We start from the raw sequence: 21,650 nt of genomic DNA, 5'->3' as shown, positions 1-21,650 counted from the left end.
GTTGTCTCTCATTGTCTCTCTCCAAATTTCTCACACTCTCTCATTGCTCTCTCAGTGCCATTGTAAACAACGCTCTCACGTCCAACGGTGAAGCGCGCTCAAAGAGGCAGAAGGTAAACAGACCGGGAAGTAAACAAGAGCAGCCCAAAACAGCAGGCTCGTTGGGTAAAATCGTGGTCGAAAAAAAGCCACGGGTTTCGCTTGCTTAAATAAGTTTCTTGTATATATCTATTTTTTTGGTATATTTTTTTTTTTTTTCTTCTTCCAGTGTCACGGGTTCATCCTCCATCAACAACCTCACAGTGCGCCAAACATCTGTGCAAAACACACACTTCCACGTACTTTTCTTTTTTTATAGCCAATCCCACCATGTCCGAATTCAAAGCGTTCAAGAAAGCTGACTTGGCTAAAGTCGCTCGCAAGGTCGGCATTTCGGTCAGGTCCAAGGACACGAAGCAATCGTTACTCGAAAAAATTGAGTCTTTTATCGACGAGCAGCCCGAGAAAGCAAAGGAATTGATCGAGTCTGCGGGCCTCGAAGACGAGGTCGCCACTTTGATCGAAGACGAAGATGAAGAGGAAGAGGAGGAACACGCTGCTGCCGGTGCTGAAGACGACGAGGACAAGGACTACAATGCCCCAGCGCCCATTTCTTTCCAGGAGTGGGTGATCGACCCAGCAATCGACCTTTTCGAAAACGCTCGTTCCAAGGTGTTGGACTTCACAGACTCAATTGGCCTCACCACCTTGGATATCAACGACGACGTGAGAGAACTGTTGTCGAGAGTGGTTGCTTTGAACTACTTGGAATTGTTAGCTGAAGCCGTTTTCTTCACTTACACCAACGTGCCCATTGTGCCTATCAAGCGTAACAACTCAATCCACCAGGTGTTTAAGGACAACATTCCAAGGTTGCAATCAAGCAATTTGCCTTCCCCTGACTTTTCTGCCTTGATGGAGTTCAGTGTGTTGTCAGTGTTTGGAAATTGGATCATCTACGCTGTCTTGTTACCCTTGGTGATTTCTTTCTACGTTAATTTCTCCAGAAGAGTCGTGGTCATCCAGGACGAAGACGACGAAGAGGATGACATTTCATTTGTGGTTAGACTTTACAAGTACGATCCTTTTGTGTTCGCCTTGGCCAAGGTGTTGATCTACTACTTTATCCTCCAGAATGGCGCTTTGTCTACTCTCGAAAGCTACAAGACCATCTTCCACGCTTTGAAGAACCACGCTGTCATTCAATTGGGTCTTTACCACCAGTTCATCTCAGGCTTGGGTAGCTTCCCCATTGTCATTGGTCTTGCTAATGTGGCCATTGGACTCTACTCTCAATTTGAGGATTTCTAATTAGCCGAACTCCTCAACTATTCACTTCTCACCTTGTGTTTGTCCTATCTTTTAAGAATATCGATTGTTTCATGGCAAACTTTTTTATAGTTTATCTCTCCTGCCAACTTTGATTTTACGTTGTCCTATAATACGCCTTTACTTTATTCCCTTGATATCCCATTTGTCTGTAGTATACACTTTACCTGACAGGCCATCTCGTTTCCACGTTCATCAAATCAAGATCTTCCGTCAACTCGTCAGCGTTGGCAGCCGCTGGTCCAACGAATTGTTTCATAATTTTTGCCACAAGAGCAGCTTCACTACGCTCCTTACTTGGCTCCTCCCCCAACACTGGCTTGGGGGCTGCTCTTCTTCCTGGCCGCCTTTTCGGCCCTGATGCCGCACTGTCGGAGGCGTTCGAGTCCGATCCTGAAGTGATCCGGTCATATAACAGGCTTTGAAAAATTTGATGCCTCGCAGCTTTGCCCTTCAAAAGTTGATCCTTTGCATTCATCTTCAAAGGTGCATCGCCTGTGATGAGCTTGAATTCTTCTTCAGTGGCCAATGGCATGAAGTCATGCACCTGTGGCGAATGTTCTATGCTGGTGAAAACTTTATCGAAATTTGATATGTTCACTTCCTCAAGGTCTGGTTTAGGAGGTAACCCCTTATCCTCGTTCAACGTAGCAGTGCGGAAGATATGTTTCACGTCACTAGAGTAGTCTTGCTCGACGAATGAACTCATTAAGTTGGCACTTTCCTTGCTTCTCAAGTTGAAGGCTTCGGCATCCAGGCCGTTAGCCAATATACCAGAGAAAACCAGTTGTTGGTGCTCAAGAAACTGCTTGAGCTTTCGCAACTTGTTTATGACAAGCCTGTTGAGACCCTTATATGTACTGTTTGATGTCTGGTAGAACAAAAGGGCCGCCTTCAATTTTTCATGATTGTGATATATTTTTAGGCGTAGAAGTTCGTGGTCTCGTTCGTTTTTTCTCTTCTGGATGTATTCTTTTAACTCAGTGTCTTCCAGCGATATGCTGTTGTCGTCGAGGGAGATTCTTGTTTGCTGAAGTGACCTCAAGCGGTTAAGGAGTTGCTTCTTTCGAGCAGCATACACTTGCTCTCTATTTTCCTCTGCAAATCTCTCTATATGGTTGCGACTCTCTATAAGCTCCAATCTTCTTCTTGGCTTTGAATTCCCATTAGCGCTGGCAATGTCCTTCTTCATGACCCAGGTTGTGGGCATATCTTCGGAAGCACTTGGATCGATATCCTTAGATGACCATTCGTATGTTCTGATTGGTGATCTGGTCACGCCTGCTGTATCCAGAGCAACTACCGTTAGATAACTGTTGCGTAGATCAGAATATACTGTAAGAAGGTCCTTCTTATCTTCGGCGTAAGGATCCAAGGTCTCTGAAGTATCGACCTGTCTCGCGTAAGCAGCGTATTCTTCGTACTCAACATCCGACGACTCCGACTCACTTCTGGAAGCTTCTTTGGCCTCCGTGTCTTTTTGCCGGCGACCTTTGATCCACTTATCTAACATTTTCACATCGACCCCCAATGCTTCTGATTGGCTGCGAATATCTACTATCGAGCCAGCAGCACTTGCTACAACCATATCAACCCTGGGCAAGTGTTCCAGGGCTTCAAGCCACTCTTCAAAAACCTCATGTGGGGTCAAAGGAGCCTTTTGAGCGCTGAGAGGGTAAGGCATGTAATTTGGAGGTGGGAACGGTAGTGGAGGGATCAGGGGCCAAATGGTGTTATTTTCCATGCCTAGTCTCTTATCACCAGCCGTCTGGGGCCCATATGGTTCTGAAAAAAGTTCATTCTCTTGTGGAGCCTGAGGTTCAATTGTGCCTCGCTTACTCGAAGGTTTTAGTATAGTATCATTTAAATGGTAATCGGGTTGAAGAGGCGGCACAGGAGGAAAAATGAAAGGTACGATAATTCCACCGTCCGCCACTACTTGCTCATTCGGAATAATTGGTTGCATTGGTGGAGGAAACCTGTGCATTATCTGGTTGACCTGGGCCTTTCTTTGCAAGGCCTCCTCATCCGAGACAGTAGGTAAGTCAGAAAAAAAATCCTGGAATGTATACGGTGGATAGACCACGGGCATCATCGCTGGCGGCACCGAGTGTCTTATTGGAGCATCTAATTCTCTATCGTTATCGCTCTGAGGTGAAGGCAATGGCGCCATCGTTCTTGGCTGAGAAGCCTTGGAAGGGCTGGGTTTCTTGAACACCCTAGCTAATTCCTCTGGCGTGGGCAACTGCTCCTGAAGGGGTCTCTTGATCGAGGGCATTGCCGGAAACCTTGTGGGATATTTATATGGTGATAGCAGAAGGTTGGGTCGTAACCCTATGTAGTAGAAATTTGGGTACGGTGGAGGTGGGTGCAAAAAGAATTGAATATGGATAGAAAAATGAGTGAGGAAAAGCACAAGTGCAGTAGCATGTCCCAGGGAAGGTACAAGTTGCCCAAGGGATGGTTTTTTACTGAAGATGTGTAAAGATTGATGCTATTAGTCAATGGGGTCGTGTATAAATTGGATCTGCTGATTTTTTAATAGTATTGTGCTTCTTTGGTTTTTTTGGGGGAAGTTTGCATTTCGCTCGGTATGTGCTAGCTCGAGGAATATTTGTAAAGGCTCATGCATGCGCTAAGGACAGGGAAAGAAGAGGATGGCCATTGAAAAAACAGCAATTTGATTTTTCTCTCAAAATGATGCTTCTCATTTACCATTGAGATCATTAGTGATACGAGTACAGCTTTGGCTGAATTGCTTGTGACAAACAGATGTAATGGTGATGTGAGACAGCGAATTTTGCAGCCAACCGTTACACTATCACTGCTGGAATGACGAAATTCCAAGGTCCTTTACTTTCTTCTCCTTGATCTCTTCTAGTGCATTTCACATCGAGAATAATCATATATGGCTGTATTCCGACTTTGTTTGGGGATAGATGCACCGTGCTCAGACAGAAGACCTCCGATGCAAATCTGTTGACTACATCAAGCCATATAGTTGAGCTAGATGATCAAAGTCAGAATGAAGAAGAACAATACAAAAAGTAATCTACTGAAGCATCTCCTTTTGACAAGCGCTGGTTGTACTTCAATGATTGGTGGAAGTGAGAGTTGTCTTACTTGCCAAAGAAGATGTTCACAAAGTTCGTGAAAGCAAATATTCATTGAATACGCTCACTTGCCTTGAGAATTCTGAAGATAATAAGCCTCACGAGTCTTTAGTGCAACTCGCTATACCTTTCACTTGCCCGAATACGGGCCAGTTCCATTTGGCTGCGAATAGTGCTCTTACAGTACAACAGCGGACAGTGCATTTAGCGACCATCAACACAACGAACCCTCATTTTAAGTATAGACCACAGCTCGAAATTAGCTGCTAATGTTTATTCGCTTTGAAGTCAATATCTACAAAATCTGAATGCTTGCCCTAAGGTTCACCAACCCAGCTCGTTAGCAACTATGCGAGGGTCCCCACATCCTCGGCTTCTCCAACAACCACAAAAACGTCAATTCTAAAAAGTATACGCATAGAGTAAATTCAGAAAAGCCAAAAACCGATTCATCCAAATTCTGATTCGCCATCACGGAAAGGTGTAGAAAAGGGGCCATTTTCCCGGACCTGGAAGTGTCGTGCCCGACCCATCTTGTCTGTAGCGCTGGGTTTATGTCTTAAACTCAACAGGGACACCTCCAACAACTTTAATCAAACATCAACACCTGCCAAGTGTAGAACCTCACTACGCGGAGAAGCTGACACACCACTTTAATTCACCAATTCAACGCGGGTGCGGTCTTGAATTTCCTTGAGGTCTTTAATACTTTTTGTGGCTTCCTCATCAAACGTGTTAGTCCATTCTGGCACTCATCTACGCCAGTTTATAAGCACACTTGATTGCTCAACATAGGGGCTGGCTCCATCTACAATCCCTGGCTGACTCTTCGATATCTCAATTGCACGCCAGATTATTCTTTACATAAGTCGTGATGCCTCCGAAGAAAGGCTCCAAGATAGAGTTTGAGCCGAGATCGATGGTCCTATCAAAAATGACGGGGTTTCCTGCTTGGCCCTCCTTCGTGATGCCTCCTGATATGATACCACCGGCTATTATGAAGGCGAAAAAGAAGACTACTAACACTTGTGTCATATTCATACCTGATGGAGACTTCAATTGGATGAACGAGAAGAGCTTGGAGCATCTAACGCCTGCCAAGCTCGATACCTACTTATCAAAGGTGCCAAAGGACAAGCTCAAAACCAAAGCCAAGAAGAAGACTGGGCGTACTAACAACGTTGCTGAAGCGTACATTGCAGCGAAGGGTTTAGAATTCGACGCGTTTATGGAAGAACTTGCTGCGCAAAATAAAGGGGTCGATAATGATGAGGATGAGGAAGAAGGGTCTGATGGAGAGGAGGAAGTCGATGAGAATAATGAGGGCAATAATGATCAGGAAGACGAGGGAGAAGAAGCGGGTGAAGAGGACGAATCTCAAATTCTGGATTCCGATACCAAGGCCTCAACAAGGTCACGAAGACGAGGAGGGTTGCGAAGTACTCGTAACGGCAATGGCAATGCACAAAGCGCCCTGGAAACAGACGCTATCGAGGATGAGAAGGAGTCGGAGGAAGATACTGAGTCCATAAGGTCTCGAAAACGAACTCGTGGTAATTCGAGCAAGGGTCCCAACAAACGTATCGTTTCAAACTCCTCAGTCACAGACGAGACTAATGGAAGCGGCGCTGGGAGCACCCGTGATGGACGTTCAGCATCTCCAAAACCATTGTCGGAGAAGGATCGACAGCATCAGTTGTGGTTGTGCCGGATCAAGCTACAACGATCACTCATTCAAAGAAACCAGCCAGTCACTCCTAAGGACCCCAAACAGTTCCCACCTCCTACAGTCGATGAATTGCTGGTAGCCAGATTGATCTTGCATCGACTTGCGGATTTCCCAATGAACGTAGAACTCTTGAGGGAAACCAAGATCCACAAGGTTCTCAAGTGCATTCTCAAAGATGAGGACCTTGCGTATAATGACAGCTTCAAATTGCACGAGAAGTGCAATGAGCTCTTAGAAAAGTGGAATGAGTACATCGAGAGCCTCAAGCTCGAGAAACAGGCTAAGCTAGAATCACGTCTCAGCAGCCAGGCTCCTGAGGAGCCTGACGAAGCGGCATCCGGGAAAGAAAAGCTGTGAGGAGCCAATGCTGAGAAAGTGGAGGTCTAATATCACTGTAAGTGTGATCGCGATCAAGACACACGACCATTATCCCCCACCAGTCTAATTCAGTTCAGGAAAACCTTCTCACATAAGTGTACTATATTCACGGTCAAGCCAAGGAAACTAAAATGGTGTCCTTCATACAGTGAGGTAACGTTGATACCATTTCAAATAAAAGGAGAGAGAAAGAGAAAGCTCTAGTTTCATTAGGCTGAAATATTGTTCCTATAAAGTATAATTGGCATCTCAGATGAAGCCCGATATGTGTATCCTGTAGGTTAGATCGAGCCTCGTAGGCGATAATTTCAAGTAGTCATATCACGTGACTGAATTACATCTCCGTAAGGGGGACTCGACAAATCCAAAGACTTCATCAAGTCACCATCCAATCCAATACTTTCTTGCTGACGGATAGCGTTGCAGCCATTGGCGTCCATTCGCCTGTCGTGACCTGCACAGTGTATCCAACCACGACTGGCGTTTTTCTCATCTACCATGGCAAAAGTACAGGAATTAGTGGTTGGTGAACGCTGTCTCTCGGGCCTCCCAAGCAATCCGGGTAACCAACGATGAAGAAGACTGAAGAATATTAAGGCTTCAGAAATGAAAAGAGATAATTCGAAAACATGTACCTGATCCCCAGCATCTACTTGATCTAATATTTTTCTCACTCTTCAAATAAAAAATCTCAGCCCTTTTGTAGTCTCATCGTTCGTCTCAATATGCGATTTGCACCCAGGATTCCCTATTTTTCCTGTGGGCATCCAACGACTGCGGAAAAAAAAAAAATACATCGATTGGAATTTCTTCTTCTTCTTTCTTTTCCACCACATCTCCAAATCAACTATGGCTGACGAAGAAGTATGTAACCACTGAAAAAATAATGAGCAGCTCTCGTGAAGTGCAGCAAACTACGGTGACGTGTTTTCCGTTCCAGAATCCACTTTTCACCATGTTCTCCATTCCAACTTATACTAACAGGTAGCACACCTTTGAGACCGCTGACGCTGGTGCCGCCTTGACCTACCCAATGCAGTGTTCTGCGTTGAGAAAGAACGGTCACGTTGTCATCAAGGGCAGACCTTGTAAGATTGTCGACATGTCCACCTCCAAGACCGGTAAGCACGGCCACGCCAAGGTGCACTTGGTTGCCATTGACATTTTCACCGGCAAGAAGTTGGAGGATTTGTCTCCATCGACCCACAACATGGAGGTGCCAAACGTCACCAGACAGGACTACCAGTTGTTGGACATTGACGACGGTTTCTTGTCCTTGATGACCGCTGACGGTGACACCAAGGACGATGTCAAGGTGCCTGAGGGCGAGGTTGGTGACAAGATCCAGGCCGACTTCGACGAGGGCAAGGACTTGATCATCTCTGTCATCTCTGCCATGGGCGAGGAGGCTGCCATTTCCCACAAGGAGGCTCCAAAGGGCAACTAAATGTACAATGAATACATGCAGTGATGACACGAATGTAGTGGAATGCTTACTTAATGAGTGAGCTTTTACCTGTAGTGAGCGTAGATGCCATTGAGTATAAATGTCGGTTGACGCAAGCAGATGAGCCAGCCGTTCAAGAGGTAACTGTTTCAGGTTGCTCGGCTGAATCCGATTCGCAGCCATTGGGAGCGCATTTGGAGCACTCTTTAAAAGCCGGGCTAAGAGCTCTCTCACAACCTATAATGCGTTTCCCATGCACCACCAGATCCTCTTGGAGCATACACAAACTTCCTTCCCAAAGCATTCACAAAATGCTAACGCCATAGTGACCAAAATGACCTTGTCACTCTGTGGGGAGGGGTCCGCCTTTCGCAACCAGAGACACCCCTCAAGGGACAATGCACAGGGCTAAATTTTGACAGGCGATCACGACGCAGGCCCAAAGAGGAAGTGCTGGCTAAATGACGGCCAAATAACAGCACTGAGTGAGGTCTTTTATCCAGATCTAAGTTTTGATGATTCAAGGGGGAAGCACGACACTGCGTGGGATAGAGGAAATGGTTGCAAAATGTCGCGGGGGACGACGGGAGAGGGCCTCGACACAAATGTCGTGCCTTGGTCAGTCAATGGCTCATACCGTCATTTGCACAAAGTGAACAGCATCGTAGAAATAAACAATATAGCATTATTCTACATGCTCTCAGCATCACAGCCATGCTACTTTCATTTGCAAAAAGTCAGCTGTCGCCGAATTCACTCGACCTTTGCTGAGGCAGCCACGACATTGTCGCAGCCCTCCCGCCCACCTCAGCGAGCCCCAAAGAACTAGCCACTTCTGCTCAACACTCAATGACACTCTCAATAGCTGTCCTCATCTGAAATGACGTCGTCGTCAGAATCAGTAGCTCGATTTTACCACACCATTCTTGCTTCAACATAATTTGCATTCATTGACTCTCTTCGTGCCACCTTCATTTTTCTATGCCTTCCTCTCCTCCTCCTCCTCCTCCTTTTCCCGACCCTCTCTCCTTCAATTTGTGTACCATCACGCCGTTCGCACCCGGCCTACTCACTGTTCAGGAGCCACTGTCCCTTGTTCCCCACATAATCTGCCAGCTGAAGAAATCATAGTCACTCAGACTTTTATCCTTTGCAGAAGCTGCACCCTAGACCGTTGGCTATCATCTTTTTCCGCCCTGAGAGCTTCCATCCACAATCCTCCTTCACCGCCCTCGCTTATCTTCTTATCATAATTCCAGGCTTGTGTCGAGTCAAAACGGCCGTCACCGAACACACACTTATTCCATATTCTCAAAACGCATAAGCGCTCCTTGGACTTGTCCATGGTCTTCTGTTAAACGAAAAACCACCATCTCTGTCGGCCTGTCCATGTCAGTGGTCCACATCAGCGGTGGAGCTCTTGAGTCCTTTATGGCTGCCATGTCTACTTTGCAACACTTGCCTTCAGCGCTGGCTTCACACATGATGGTGCCCCTGCTGCCCACCTCGCTGGCGTCGCCTTCTGCGTCAGCTTCCTCGTCCACTCCAGCTACCACAGACGTGTCGTCGTCTTTTGTCGGTAACACGCCGTCCACGGTGCTATTCTTTTTGGCCATGTCTGTGGGTGTGGCCATAGCATTTGTGTTTGTGTTTTTCACCATGAGGTACTTTGTAAGGTCTCGGTATGGCCTCCACATTTACCCTGTCGCTCACCACGGCATGATGTTCACTGCCAGCGTCGGCCCCGATAGAGTCGCCTTGTCCCATTCCCCGTCTGACAGGGAGCTTGACTGGTACTTGAATTACCTACGAAACAACCACTTTTTTCGAGACGATTTTTTTGAACGTAGGTACCTTTCGGCGATAGAAGGGCTAGAAGCGTTTCATGGGACCGGCGGGCGCCGCAGAAGGCGCCGTAGAAGAGGCCGCTATTCAAAAATGAAGAAGCTCACTATTGCTCAAGTGGAAACGCTTTTCCCAAAAACTTCGTATGGCGAATGGCTCCATGCGGGCGGTGATACTGAAGACGATATTACCTCAGTTCGCATGGACGTCAATGGAGACTCTGAGAAGATGATGAACGCTACATCGGTGTCTGGCGAGCAGGGCGATTTTGAAGTGATTGAGCTTCGCAGGTTGTGTTCCCTGCCTGCTGGCGACGACCATACTCATCCCGATTTAGAGGCCTCTTCGCTGGCGGCAACCTCCAACGTGAAGGGAGATTTGCATTTCGACTCTGGTAGCTGTGCTATTTGCTTGGACTCTTACGAGTCAGAAGATATTGTCCGAGGATTAATTTGTGGGCACGTTTTCCACGCTGAGTGTGTGGATCCCTGGCTCACACGGCGAAGAGCATGTTGCCCCATCTGCAAAAGGGACTACTACACGGAGAACTCGAGGATTAATGGTACAACCACCCTTAGCAATGTTATCGAGCGGGCAAGGGCAAATTCGGAGCCGAATGCTGGTCAGGCGGCTTCATCTGAGCGTGATGCTGCCAATGACGACAATGAGCTCAGGTCCGAAGACCCTTCACAGCCCCAAGAAATCGATTTGGCCGAGGCACCTACAACCACCAATACACAAGAGGAAGGGAATGCCACCACTACCAATACTGAAGAAGAAATCACCATTGATTACGATCTCCTTAGAAACGATCCCAACCTCAGAGCGCTTCTCAACGAGCTAATACCGCTTTCAGAAAGGGCAAATGCCATTTTAAGAGGCCAAGAGACACTTGATCTCGAGGTTGCTGCACGAAACATTGCAAATAAGAAATTCTCCAATTGCATGAAGCGGCTCTTTTGGAAGCTCATGGGCATCAGTAAAGAGGACATGTTCAATTGGGCAGTTATTACCCTATATTCAAGAGAGCAGGCTGAGCAGGCCCGAGAGGGCAGAGATAATGTGAGTGAAGACTTCAGGGTGGAGCATTTGCCGCACGTTGAGCAGAATGCCAACAACGAGCAGGCTCAAGAAGGTCAAAGTGGGGGTCAACAAGAAACCGATGGCCAGGGCCGACAGGAACAGCAGGATGAAGAGCATTCAGTTTCAGTCCCCGAGCCAGTACAAATGGAGCAGATCCACTCAATCCACACCACTCCTTCCAGACGGACATCCCACGAAACCAGCAACAGCATATATCACAATGCGAACGGTGGGGAACAACCCGAGGATCTTAGTGAGACTGCTCGAGAAGTTGTCGAGAGAAGAGTATGAAGTGAAACTATGATTTTAATCGGAGAGAAATATGAACGACGCCTTGGCAGCCGAGAATGCGATCTCGCACACCAGGCTACATGTATTTCGCAGCCATTCAAGGGAGAGACTAATTAAGCAGATAATCTATCTTTAGCTGCCACAAATACTTAAAGCAACCTGCGAAGTACTACCGTGTATATGAAACAGAATACGAACATTGGTCCCTTCAGGGGTCCGTAGAAGATGGCGTTGTATGGCGTTGTAATCTTACGGATTATGATGGTGATGTAGTTCTACTGCGCGAAAAAAAAAGATGGGTTCTCAAAATCAGTAAAAAAATTTTCTGAAAATTTCAATACTCCTGATACAACCAAGCATCATGCGTATGTACAAACCGAACACGAAGGGCACAAATGGGCCAGAAATTTAATTTGATCGATAGAAGCGGCTTGATACAACATATACATGCCTATTTGAAGCCCCCCCAAAGCCCTCAGCGACTAACCATCAGCACCAAAGAAAAATGTTAGGAAGATGGACCTTGGGTCCTTTTTGAACGACGAGTCCGTCGGAGGCGGCTCGTGGGCCGACGCAGAGGTCGACATGTCGTCGATCGGCGTGCCCACATCGTCGACGGCCGCTCCCGTGAGCCAGAGAGCCAACGAGTTTGCAGAACAGTACCCCAGAAGAGAAAGAGAGGAGATCCCCATTCCAGACGCTCCTCCTTACAAGGCTCGTGTAGGAAACTTGCCGTACGACGCCACCGAAGGAGCGTTGGCCCGTTTTTTTGAAGACAGGTTGCAAGCCAGAGACATTGTGCAAGAGGTGAAGTTGCCCATGGACAACATGACGGGCCGCATCAAAGGGTTTGCGTTTGTCACCTTCAGTGAGAGAGCCGCGTTGGAAGAAGCGTTGAACTTGACCATGTCGGAGTTCAACGGCAGAAAAATGTACGTGAACGTTGCCGCCCCACAGAAAGCCGATGTGTTCGACTTGGACTGGAGACTGGCCCGAGGCCCACCATCTGGAGGCAGAAGAGGCGAGCGCGAAGAAGTCGACTTGGACTGGGGCGCCGCCAGATCGTCAGGCCCAGCTGTTGGCAGCGAGCGTGGCAGCGGGTTTGGCGCCGGCAGAGAGCGTGGGCCCAGAGGCCCCAGGAGAGAGGAACCAGAATTGGACTGGGGCGCGGCGCGGTCTGCCTCGGGCGGGTTGCCTCCCAGAGAGCCCAGAGAGAGAAAACCAAGAAGGGAGGAGCCCGAGTTGGACTGGAGCAGCGCGCGCAACGCCCTGGGGCCATTGCCCGCCAGGGAGAGGAAACCCAGAAGAGAGGAGCCTGAGTTGGACTGGTCGGCTGCGCGGTCTTCGACAGGCCCATTGCCTCCACGCGAGAGACAGGCTCGCAGAAAGCCCAAGGAGGACGACTTGGACTGGAGCTCTGCGAGAGGGAGCGGGTTGAGGAAAGACAGAGAAGAAAAGAAGAAGGACGCGGCGCCAAAGAGCAAGAAGGAGGAGAGCGGGCCGCAGAAGTCCTTGTACGACGTCTTGTCCCTAGACGACGAGGGCAACGGCGACGAGGAGCAGAAGGAGACCGGGCTCGAGGAGAAGGTGGCCGGTGTGCAGTTGGGCGAGAAGAAAGATAACGCGTGGAACGTTGTGGGCAAGTAAGGGGCCCCAAGGGTGGTAGAAAATGCATCCTCCTCTTGGATGGCTCTAGTGTATATTATGACTGCTGCTACGGGCACTATAGACGAGCTGGCACGAGCCTCCTGGCTGCCTTGCGAATGCACGGGCGTCAGTTTAATCCCGTGGCTTGCTTCCTGTCGATGCTACTAATCAAGAAAACGATGAAGACACTGTAGATGGGGACACTGTAGATGGGGACATTTGTAGTGTAGGATGTTTTTTGCAGCCATTTCGCTTGTCCTAGTGTGCTCGCTTACTACTGTACAAATGCATGCACATTCTGTCTCAACTACCACTCCTTCTACAACCTCTACTCTCATGACTGAGCCCATCGCCGAAGGCAGAGACAGCTATTACCTCATCGACACAAATGGTATGTACAATTCTCAAAGGACATTTGCATCAAGTACTAATTCCCAGCGCAATATTCCTCGCCAAAACCATCACCACTAGATAACCTTCTCAAGCTCTATGGATTGGAGCCCATAGCGAAGTCGTTGGAACGCACGAAACCCGACGGGTCCAAAGGTGTCAAGCTACGGAAGTCCTATAAAAACCACATCCAGGATCTTCCTGGGAAACACCAGATCCCTCCGGCCAAACCAGTCCCAGCTGCTCTTCTCGACCCGAACTTGAGCCAGCAGCCAGACCTTATTCGGGAGCTAGACGCCGAGATGTTAGGCAACGCCTTGAAGTTCGAGAAGACGCCTGTGAGCGGGATTCCGGGCTTCAACACGGCCGACTTGGCCATCAGCGACCAGCTGACGCTAATGAGAGGCGATGATATGAGTGAGAACGAGGAGAACAGAAGGAAGAGAAAGAAACAGGCGGCTCATCATGATGTCAAGAGACAGCATGTATGACAAGCTGTGGTGAATGCGTACATATATAATGAAATGTTAATGATGGAATGTTTGTCTGGGTCACGCCCTCACTTGGCCTTGCACAAGTTCCTCAGTAGTTTTGTAGGGGATATCTGAACCCAGATTGTCTTGAATTTGGTACCCGGAGACGTGTGTCCCGTCCTTTGTTTGAGTTTGAATCCGTTCAGCTTCTTTGCGCAAATAACGGTCTTTTTTGCGATTGTGCCGACTGGTCTTCATCATGTTCTTCAAGAGCTGACCACTATGTGAAAAGAGTGATTTGATCAACATTGATTTCATCATCTCCACAACGTCCAACATCGACAAGAGCTCCTTTTCAACGTGAAAGCCCGGAAGCTGCAAAGTGAAGTCGGTTACGTTCAACAATCTTCTAAATCCTCGTTTGAGCTTCAAAGATATCATCACTTCAAAGGGCTGAAAGTTCATATTAGTAACACTAAAATACTTTTTTGATCTTTCAATCATCTTGCCAACGTCTTCTTCAAAGTCTCCCATATCTCCGCTAGAAAATGATGACTCTTTCATAGAACTTTTCTTTTTGACTGTTTTGGTCTTTGTTCGTGAGACAGCAAGCCTCGTATCTTTCTCTGAAATGGCAGTCGTACTCGTGAGAGACGCCTGCTCTGATAGTGCGTCGTCGTCAATGTCCTCGTTGTTTTCTTTGTTCGCTTCATCGTCTTCTTTCTCATCCTTGTCGTCCTTGTTCTTCAAGTCATTATTCATCTTGATCAAAGTACTCTTCTCTATCTCACTCTCTTTGTCTGTCTGGAAGATAAATTGCATCAATTGTCTTCCAGTCACCTCGTCAACTCTAATTTTCAACGGCCTAGATTTGATCTCAAAGTTCTCAATTATCTTGATCCCACCAATAGGCTTTTGCATTGACCAATCGACAGTGATGAGATCATCTTCATCGGGTGGATACACTGGCTCAACAAATCGTTTGTACGGCGCACCCCTCACCAAGTTGTTACCCTGAATGTTCTTGATCTGCACTCTGTTGTCGTTCGAATTGTCATCCATCAACACTCTCTTACACGTCCCGCCCTCAATTCTTAGGTCCAAAATCGGTTGCTTGTCATCTTGTAACATGTGAAGAACAATCTCGTCCGTACCGATAATCCAATCAGCGACGGTCTGTCTGGACGAGTCATTGAAGGCATCCCGCATAAGCAACGCTTCCACCGTGAACATAATTTCGTTAATTGTATCGTCCAGCTCAGAATTGAGGAATAGGAACTGGTTGAGCTCCTCATTCTCTAGATACTCGTGTCTGTAACCGTAGCCCCTTAATAAAGTTCCGAGCGTCATCAGATAACAATGTAGATTCACCAAACGTTGGTGCATTGCATGATAGTCTTCGAACTCCGTTTGGAAATTGAGTTTCGAAAGCTTTTCTTTGAGTTGACTTGTGAGTGGGTCGGAGTAGTGAAACAAGTTAAGAGCAGTAGCGTAAAGTGCAAGATACTGCTTCGAAGTAGATGTGATCATCACCTTCGGTATATCCACGCGAAGCTTATTTTGCGAGGAGTCTGCCTGCTCTTCCAAAGTTTTGTCATCAGCATTTCTTTCGATTTCGTCCTCAGACTTATCCTCGTTGACTGACATGACCTTATCGTATGTAATCATCACCGACATTCGCTCAATTGGCAAGAACGTCTTATTAATGAGTGAACTGTCCTTGCAAGTCTCTGCACCAAGCCAAGGTGGCCAGTTGGAGATACTGCCGTAGGGATTTGCCTCCAATATGCTATGTCCATGCTCCACGTCTTTCCTCTCGAGCACAGACACACTTGCTTCGTGAAGCAAGACACCGTGCCTCCTTTCAGGAACTGTGGTATTTATGACCAAAGGATTATCACTCTTAGGAAGAACTGAGAGTATCTTCAGTTCTAACAATGGTGCCGATAAGATTGAAACAGTGTCCATGACCTCTTCTGTATGGAACTGAATTTGCACACCAATGACCTCGATCTTGTAATCTTCTGCTATCTTCTCATCGCCTGCGACATCTCTTAGGATAGCATCAAAATTGTCTAAGCGTTCTTGGGAGCTACCAACACCCATCAGTGTCTGACTGAGTTTCCTATCTCTCACTGATTCCCCGCCAACGGATGACGAAACTATGGAGAATCGGTCCGAGCGGCCGTCTTCGTTATTGACAATTTTCTCCAACATGCTGACAAACTCATACGAAAGCAACTTGCGTGATTTGGCTTTCATCTGGGCGAATAATAAGTACTTGATGAAAATGTCTCGAATCTTCACGTTCCATTTAAAAAGCATTGAGGTCACAATAAAACGGTTCTGAAAATGTTCTTTCTTCTTAACGTTTTCTTGAACACTCTGTCGTCTGCTCGTATGCTCTTTTTCTTCGTTGACTTTCCTGATGAAAACCTTCAAAGCACTGATTCTTCTTTTGATGTCACTGTCTCTATCTCGCGGACTTACCAGCTCCAAATCAGCAAGCCTTCGCTTGAGCACATTGATCTGTGGGCTGTGGATGTCTTGCATGTTTAACTTGCAGTCATGAGTTCTATCTGATTCATCTTTCCGTCCTGGTGATATATTGGTAGTATCCTTAATGTATGAAAACCTTTCAGAGTATGCCATTGGGTGAACTTCAACGAGCTTGAATGTTTCTACTCTTTTTGAAATGAAGGCCTCATGGAAGTCTCTAGGATCGAACCACTGGCGGTTATTGTCAAAAATCTTGACCTTGCAGTGCCCATGCTTCTTCAGGCCTGGGTGATAGACATCCTTAAAGATCTTTGCATGCATCAGACGCATATCGATCTCAGATAGACTAACTTCGCCTAGCTTCATAATCATTTTCAAAGCTTTGATTTCTTTACCAGAAGACTTGTGTAATGAGATACGTTCCTCTTTTTCCTGATGCAAATCAACGGTGAAGTCTTTGACGCGAGCTCTTAGACCAAAACACTCAACGTAATCCTCGTCCTGATCAAAGTAGTCACCACGATAAATGTGACTGATGAATAAATTTCTGACATTGAACAAAAACTTATTCAGAAATAAGTGCTGAGAGAACTTCGGGCTTGCCTTCTTTTCGCCAAAGACAATTCCCTTTCTGATCGGGAGCATCATGTTACCTTGGAACATGCTCCACCACTTGAAGAATATGTTAAATGTTCCAGGACTCAAATGAATTGTGTTATAACTGTCATCTGTATGTGCAGCCAACGACATGGTCATATGTAGCTTAATACTTCTGAAATACTTATACGTATCGTGGTCTTCAGAAGTGTATTCTGGATTGAACGGTACAATATCATAGTGGGGAACACAGTCATTTGTCACTCCTCCATCAGAAGACTGCCTTTGTAGGAGAAAACCGACGACATACCGAATTCCACCGCTCAACTGGATTGCCATCTTCTCTTCAATATTAATGTTAGGGTTTTCAGCATCCTCGGAAGTTGGATGGCTACGGGTTCTCAACAAATAATAACCATGCACCGTATTGATCATTTGGTGGAAATCGGGGAGAAAAATAGACTTCGAGCTGTCCCTTGTCCATGACATTAAGGGAGCAGCTAAGTAATTTGGCACATACCAAGAAACTGTCTTGGCCAGGATATCGAAGAATCTCAAGGAGTCGTCATGATGATTGATTCTCCAAATCACTTCATCCTTGAAAGAGAGAATAAACCCAGCAGACTGAGGGAAGAGATCGTACGGGTCTCTTCCACCCTTAAATGCAACCTCGACTTGAGTGGATCCTTGTGCTCGAATTGAAAATTTCCCATGAAGAAGCATACGCAACTTATCCCAGAAACCAAGTTTATTTGACGGGTCCACAGGAGGTTTAGAAAACGAGTCGAAGTTCAACATAACTTGTTGAATGCCAAACTGGTAAGCTTGACCCCAAACAAAACGACAGGGACCATTCGAGTCAAATTGGACGTCCATATCGGTATAGATCTTCACAGAACTCAAGGATTTGTTGATGGTGAGATGGTCATACTTGTGAAGATCATTGTTCAAGTCACTCGAAGGATCGCTCAACTGAACCTCCATTTGCCTCAAATGTTCCTTTTCGAGGCAGAGTGCTTCGCCAATGACAAGATGACCCTTCATCATTAAAGCTCTTCCTCTTCCTTTAGCATCCAACGCTCTAGGCAAATGGAGCAAGGGAAGAGGATAGTCTCTAAGGTGCATTCTCAACTCGTTGACGTGCATATCGATGTAAGTTGGAAGCATGAGGTTGTATTTCGTGTCTTTGGGAACACCTTGACCGACATCATGGATATATTGGGAGATTTCCGAGATTGGGAATTCTGGAGACTTTATGAGGATATCAAGGTCTGACATCACAATTTTCAATAGTGGTGGAACGAAGGGATACCCAACGATTCTGTCATTATCACTCTCTGGGATATCAAGCTCATTGCCAACAATATACCTGTTGTTTTCCTCAATTTCCCTGGTCAAGGAGTCTTTGTAAGCCCTGACTTTCCTGATCCACAGATCGGAAATCGTAGAACGTACTCGGCAAAGAGCTTGATCAAATTCTTCTTCCGTCAACTTCATTTGCTTGACTTTCTCTTCTAAAGCAGAAAGCATGTCCATTCGCTTTCTCTGCTCAACCAAGCCCAATTGAAATTGCAAGCCAAGCTCAACTTCAAAAGGATCGTCTTCCATAAGGTATGTCAAATTTGTTGCACAGAATCTCACATTTGGCACCTTGAGTGGAGGAGACTCAGTAGGGAATACAACTGTACTCTTCTTTTCCGAGTTAAGGCATTTCACAAGGTGCTTGATAATCTTCATGAAGATAGAGATATTATCGAAAAGCTTATAAACAACAAATGAATTCGGTTGGAAGAAGCGTACATGAGATGAATAAATCATGATATTCTCATCTTCCTGTGGGTCATTAAGCTTGATGGTGATGGAGTCAACGCATGCAAGTCTGCACCACAAATTCTTGTGATGAGGCGAATCTGCCAAAAGACGAATGAAGTTAACGTTCGAATCAAAGACATTGTTTCTGGATGTAAAGTTTGCGCCAAATGCCTGTAAACGAAGTTTGAACTCGTCTGAAAGCTTGGCAAGATAATTGATTTTGCCGAGACTGAATTGGAATCTCACAACTCCACCTTCCTCCACAAAACTTCCTCTCCTTTCATGCCTCTGGAATTGTTCCAAGTCCTTCCTTATTTCAGCTTTTATCTCTTTCACCGGAAAGACAATGGTCTGTAAAATTAAATGTATCAGCCCAAGAATCGTGAATACTTTCTTTCTATCGACTGAGCCTCCAATTTCGTCAATCTTAGAATCAACAATCATTTCGTTCCCCTCATCAAGTCTCAAAGCGGCAATCGATGCACCAAACTCATTAACCGTGAGCAAAGGGGAACTTCTGGTAGCCTTTTTCTTTGCATGAAGGGAGAGCCCTCTGAGGCCCGCCAGTACCTTCCAAAATAGAGAGCCCTCAGTAGAAAGGGCAAGTGTCTCCAGTGATTCTGAGCTACTATATTCGTGACGATTTTTCATGAGTGAGACATCTTCGTTGATGATCTCCATGTGGTGATGGAGAATCTTTAGCTCGATTAGTTGCTCTGAGTCGGTCATGAAAGCTGTAGACTTCTTTGATAATTCAGCAATGAGCTCTGGAGGTAAAAGTGGTGAAGTAGACCCAAGCACTGCTTGAAGACCATTTACTTCGAACTTCGCAGATACGAACCAAGATGGCAAGGTTCTGTAGAATTTGCTCATTGTAAAACGCTTGTCATTCTTGGATCGATGTGACTTCTTTGAAGGCTCACTCCCAAAATTTTCGACTAGACGATTATTTAAAAACTGATTAACCGAACCATTGCGTAAGTTCAAGAATGTGATCTTCGTCACACTAGTGATAATTTCATTGAGTCCATTAAGCACGTCAGGTTTACCTAGGTTGACGAAGGTATTCTCGACTAAACCTGAAACTTTTAGACGAAGGTTCTTTAAAACGTGGAACCTGAGCTCTGCATTATTACACCCAATCACTTCTTCGCTTATACGTGGATTTTCATCAGCTCTAGGAATATCAACCTTTCTAGAGAACTTAAGACACGGATGAAGCACATGGCAGTTGGCATCGTAATCGTTCTTTGCTGTTGTAAGCAAATGAAAATACATTAATGAATAAGAGATGTCTACCAACTTGACTTGCTCGCCATCCAGACGAATAACATACTGTGGCTGTTCAACTGTGATCTTTATGCCAATCTGGGGGTAGTATTCATTAAGTAGGCTGACAGCCTTATCCAAAAGAGTGGTGGGTGGGTGCTTAGTCGAGTCGTAAGGAGTGTCAAATCTGTGAGCCACAGGGGTCTCAGGACTGGAGTCAGAGTTGGAACGAGATTGGTCGTCAAGATCATCCCCAGGTGGAGTGCCGACAGAAGGAGTTCTCTGGTGTTGTGTTTTGGCGAGCTTCCGAAGAATCATCACCTTCTGTGCCAAGATACGATTATATGAAAGCAAGGCTATCTGACTGACGCTGAGGTCTAAGACAGGATTGCTAACGGAGGAGTAGAGCTCCATCGTACAGTCTTTGAATCCGTATCCTTTTGCCAAGTGATCGAGGAAGTTAGTCTTGAGGGAGAACCCTAGATTAGGTATGTTGAGGAACTCGTCGACATCGGAGTGCCACAGCTTTGTAGTTTCATCAAATTTTCTCGTAACAAAAAACATCTGTAAAAGTACAGCAGATGTGGTCAAATGAATAGGCCTGTCGAGTTTGTTATTAAAAAGGGCCATGAATCCTGCAGCGGTATTAGCTAGATGGGAAGCCTGGACAGCCAAGGATTTCACTGATATAGTGAAAGATAGCGATGGATCAACATGAGAGAAGTATTCTTCCAAATCACACGTAGAAGAAGTGGGGATACATGGGATCCCTAATATGCGAGAGTTGCTGATATTGAAAGAGACCTCCTTGAACGTCAGAGAGATCCTTTGATGGATACGCGTGAGCTTATCCACTGACTTTTGAAGCTGCTGTTCTCTGGAGATGGCTTTGGATTCAGTAGCCGGCGAAGGTGCATCCTCCTTGTCCTCTTGGAAGAGGTGTCTGAGGATCTGAAACGCTCCAACCTCCAGATTGTCCAAAAATAGCTGAACTATCGTATCGTTGACCACCCCGTCTGAAGGACTCACGGTTGTTTTAGCCTGGACATTGATCGTTCCTATGGATAACGGAGGCACCTTTGAGGCAGCCAGCTGCGGCGACGACAAGATGTTTTGGCAAGCCACGTCGAGCGCAAGATACAAAGATTTCTTCCTGTGAGCGTTTGTCTGCTTTTTTAAGACCAAATGAGCCCTCTCGAGTTCCACTAAGTCTCGTGAAAGCACCAATTGCGACAGCTTGAGCTCCACGTCGACTGTGGGGAAGTGCCATAGAAGAAATCTAAAGAACCAGTGAAATCTCCTTGGAAAAATCGAAATTGGCTCTGAGCTGTCAAGTGGACTACCTTTCGACTGCAGAGTCGTCCTTTTCGTCTTACCGTTATCTTGGTTCGGGAGAATTTCCACCCGCAAGTCTGTGATTATCATCCGTTTTGAGTTCCCCCATAGACGGAACCGTACGGAGCCAGCGTAAACTTTGAGTCTGCTCAGCTTCAAACAAACATGATTAAACGATACCCCGTTATTGATGCTAATGTAGCCCAACCAGCTCCCCGTGAGCCAGTACACTAGAAGCCAGCCAGCAACCCACAAACACGCTGCAACGCCGGCCCAGTGAACAAGCGAGTGCATTTACGTAAAATGGGGAAGTGAATATGAACGGTGAGCGAGGGAGAGCTTGTAAATGTAAGATCTCGGGAGGATGTGTTGGG

General features: G+C 46.4%; 8 protein-coding genes across 8 annotated transcripts; 6 read left to right on the top strand and 2 right to left on the bottom strand. All coding sequences in view use genetic code 12, as the record gives it.

The window, feature by feature from the left end:
• Nucleotides 1-369: 369 nt before the first annotated feature.
• CJI96_0004175 (uncharacterized protein) lies at nt 370-1,350 on the top strand (the record flags this gene model as incomplete). The annotated part of the gene is made up of 1 exon (XM_029037404.2): nt 370-1,350. One exon carries the CDS (start codon nt 370-372, stop codon nt 1,348-1,350), a length of 981 nt encoding a protein of 326 aa, XP_028888460.1.
• A 181-nt stretch (nt 1,351-1,531) lies between these two features.
• Nucleotides 1,532-3,646, bottom strand: FGR47 (Fgr47p; the record flags this gene model as incomplete). Its single annotated transcript, XM_029037403.2, has 1 exon — nt 1,532-3,646. One exon carries the CDS (start codon nt 3,644-3,646, stop codon nt 1,532-1,534), a length of 2,115 nt encoding a protein of 704 aa, XP_028888459.2.
• Nucleotides 3,647-5,415: 1,769 nt separating this feature from the next.
• Nucleotides 5,416-6,567, top strand: CJI96_0004173 (uncharacterized protein; the record flags this gene model as incomplete). Its single annotated transcript, XM_029037402.2, has 1 exon — nt 5,416-6,567. The coding sequence occupies one exon, from the start codon at nt 5,416-5,418 to the stop codon at nt 6,565-6,567; it is 1,152 nt and encodes a 383-aa protein (XP_028888458.2).
• Nucleotides 6,568-7,437: 870 nt separating this feature from the next.
• ANB1 (translation elongation factor eIF-5A) lies at nt 7,438-8,035 on the top strand (the record flags this gene model as incomplete). The annotated part of the gene is made up of 2 exons (XM_029037401.2): nt 7,438-7,452; nt 7,577-8,035. 2 exons carry the CDS (start codon nt 7,438-7,440, stop codon nt 8,033-8,035), a joined length of 474 nt encoding a protein of 157 aa, XP_028888457.1.
• A 1,389-nt stretch (nt 8,036-9,424) lies between these two features.
• CJI96_0004171 (uncharacterized protein) lies at nt 9,425-11,254 on the top strand (the record flags this gene model as incomplete). Its single annotated transcript, XM_029037400.2, has 1 exon — nt 9,425-11,254. One exon carries the CDS (start codon nt 9,425-9,427, stop codon nt 11,252-11,254), a length of 1,830 nt encoding a protein of 609 aa, XP_028888456.2.
• Nucleotides 11,255-11,615: 361 nt separating this feature from the next.
• On the top strand, nt 11,616-12,901 carry TIF3 (Tif3p; the record flags this gene model as incomplete). Its single annotated transcript, XM_029037399.2, has 2 exons — nt 11,616-11,619; nt 11,748-12,901. The coding sequence occupies 2 exons, from the start codon at nt 11,616-11,618 to the stop codon at nt 12,899-12,901; spliced, it is 1,158 nt and encodes a 385-aa protein (XP_028888455.1).
• A 336-nt stretch (nt 12,902-13,237) lies between these two features.
• On the top strand, nt 13,238-13,782 carry MED19 (Med19p; the record flags this gene model as incomplete). The annotated part of the gene is made up of 2 exons (XM_029037398.1): nt 13,238-13,292; nt 13,340-13,782. 2 exons carry the CDS (start codon nt 13,238-13,240, stop codon nt 13,780-13,782), a joined length of 498 nt encoding a protein of 165 aa, XP_028888454.1.
• A 60-nt stretch (nt 13,783-13,842) lies between these two features.
• FMP27 (Fmp27p) lies at nt 13,843-21,570 on the bottom strand (the record flags this gene model as incomplete). Its single annotated transcript, XM_029037397.2, has 1 exon — nt 13,843-21,570. One exon carries the CDS (start codon nt 21,568-21,570, stop codon nt 13,843-13,845), a length of 7,728 nt encoding a protein of 2,575 aa, XP_028888453.2.
• Between the last annotated feature and the right edge of the window lie 80 nt (nt 21,571-21,650).

This window comes from Candidozyma auris, chromosome 4, assembly GCF_003013715.1.
Source record: "Candidozyma auris chromosome 4, complete sequence".
In the NCBI taxonomy this organism is placed as follows: Eukaryota; Fungi; Ascomycota; class Pichiomycetes; order Serinales; family Metschnikowiaceae; genus Candidozyma; species Candidozyma auris.
Note: the sequence above shows the minus strand (reverse complement) of the source record. Positions and strands in the feature narration are given on the sequence as shown.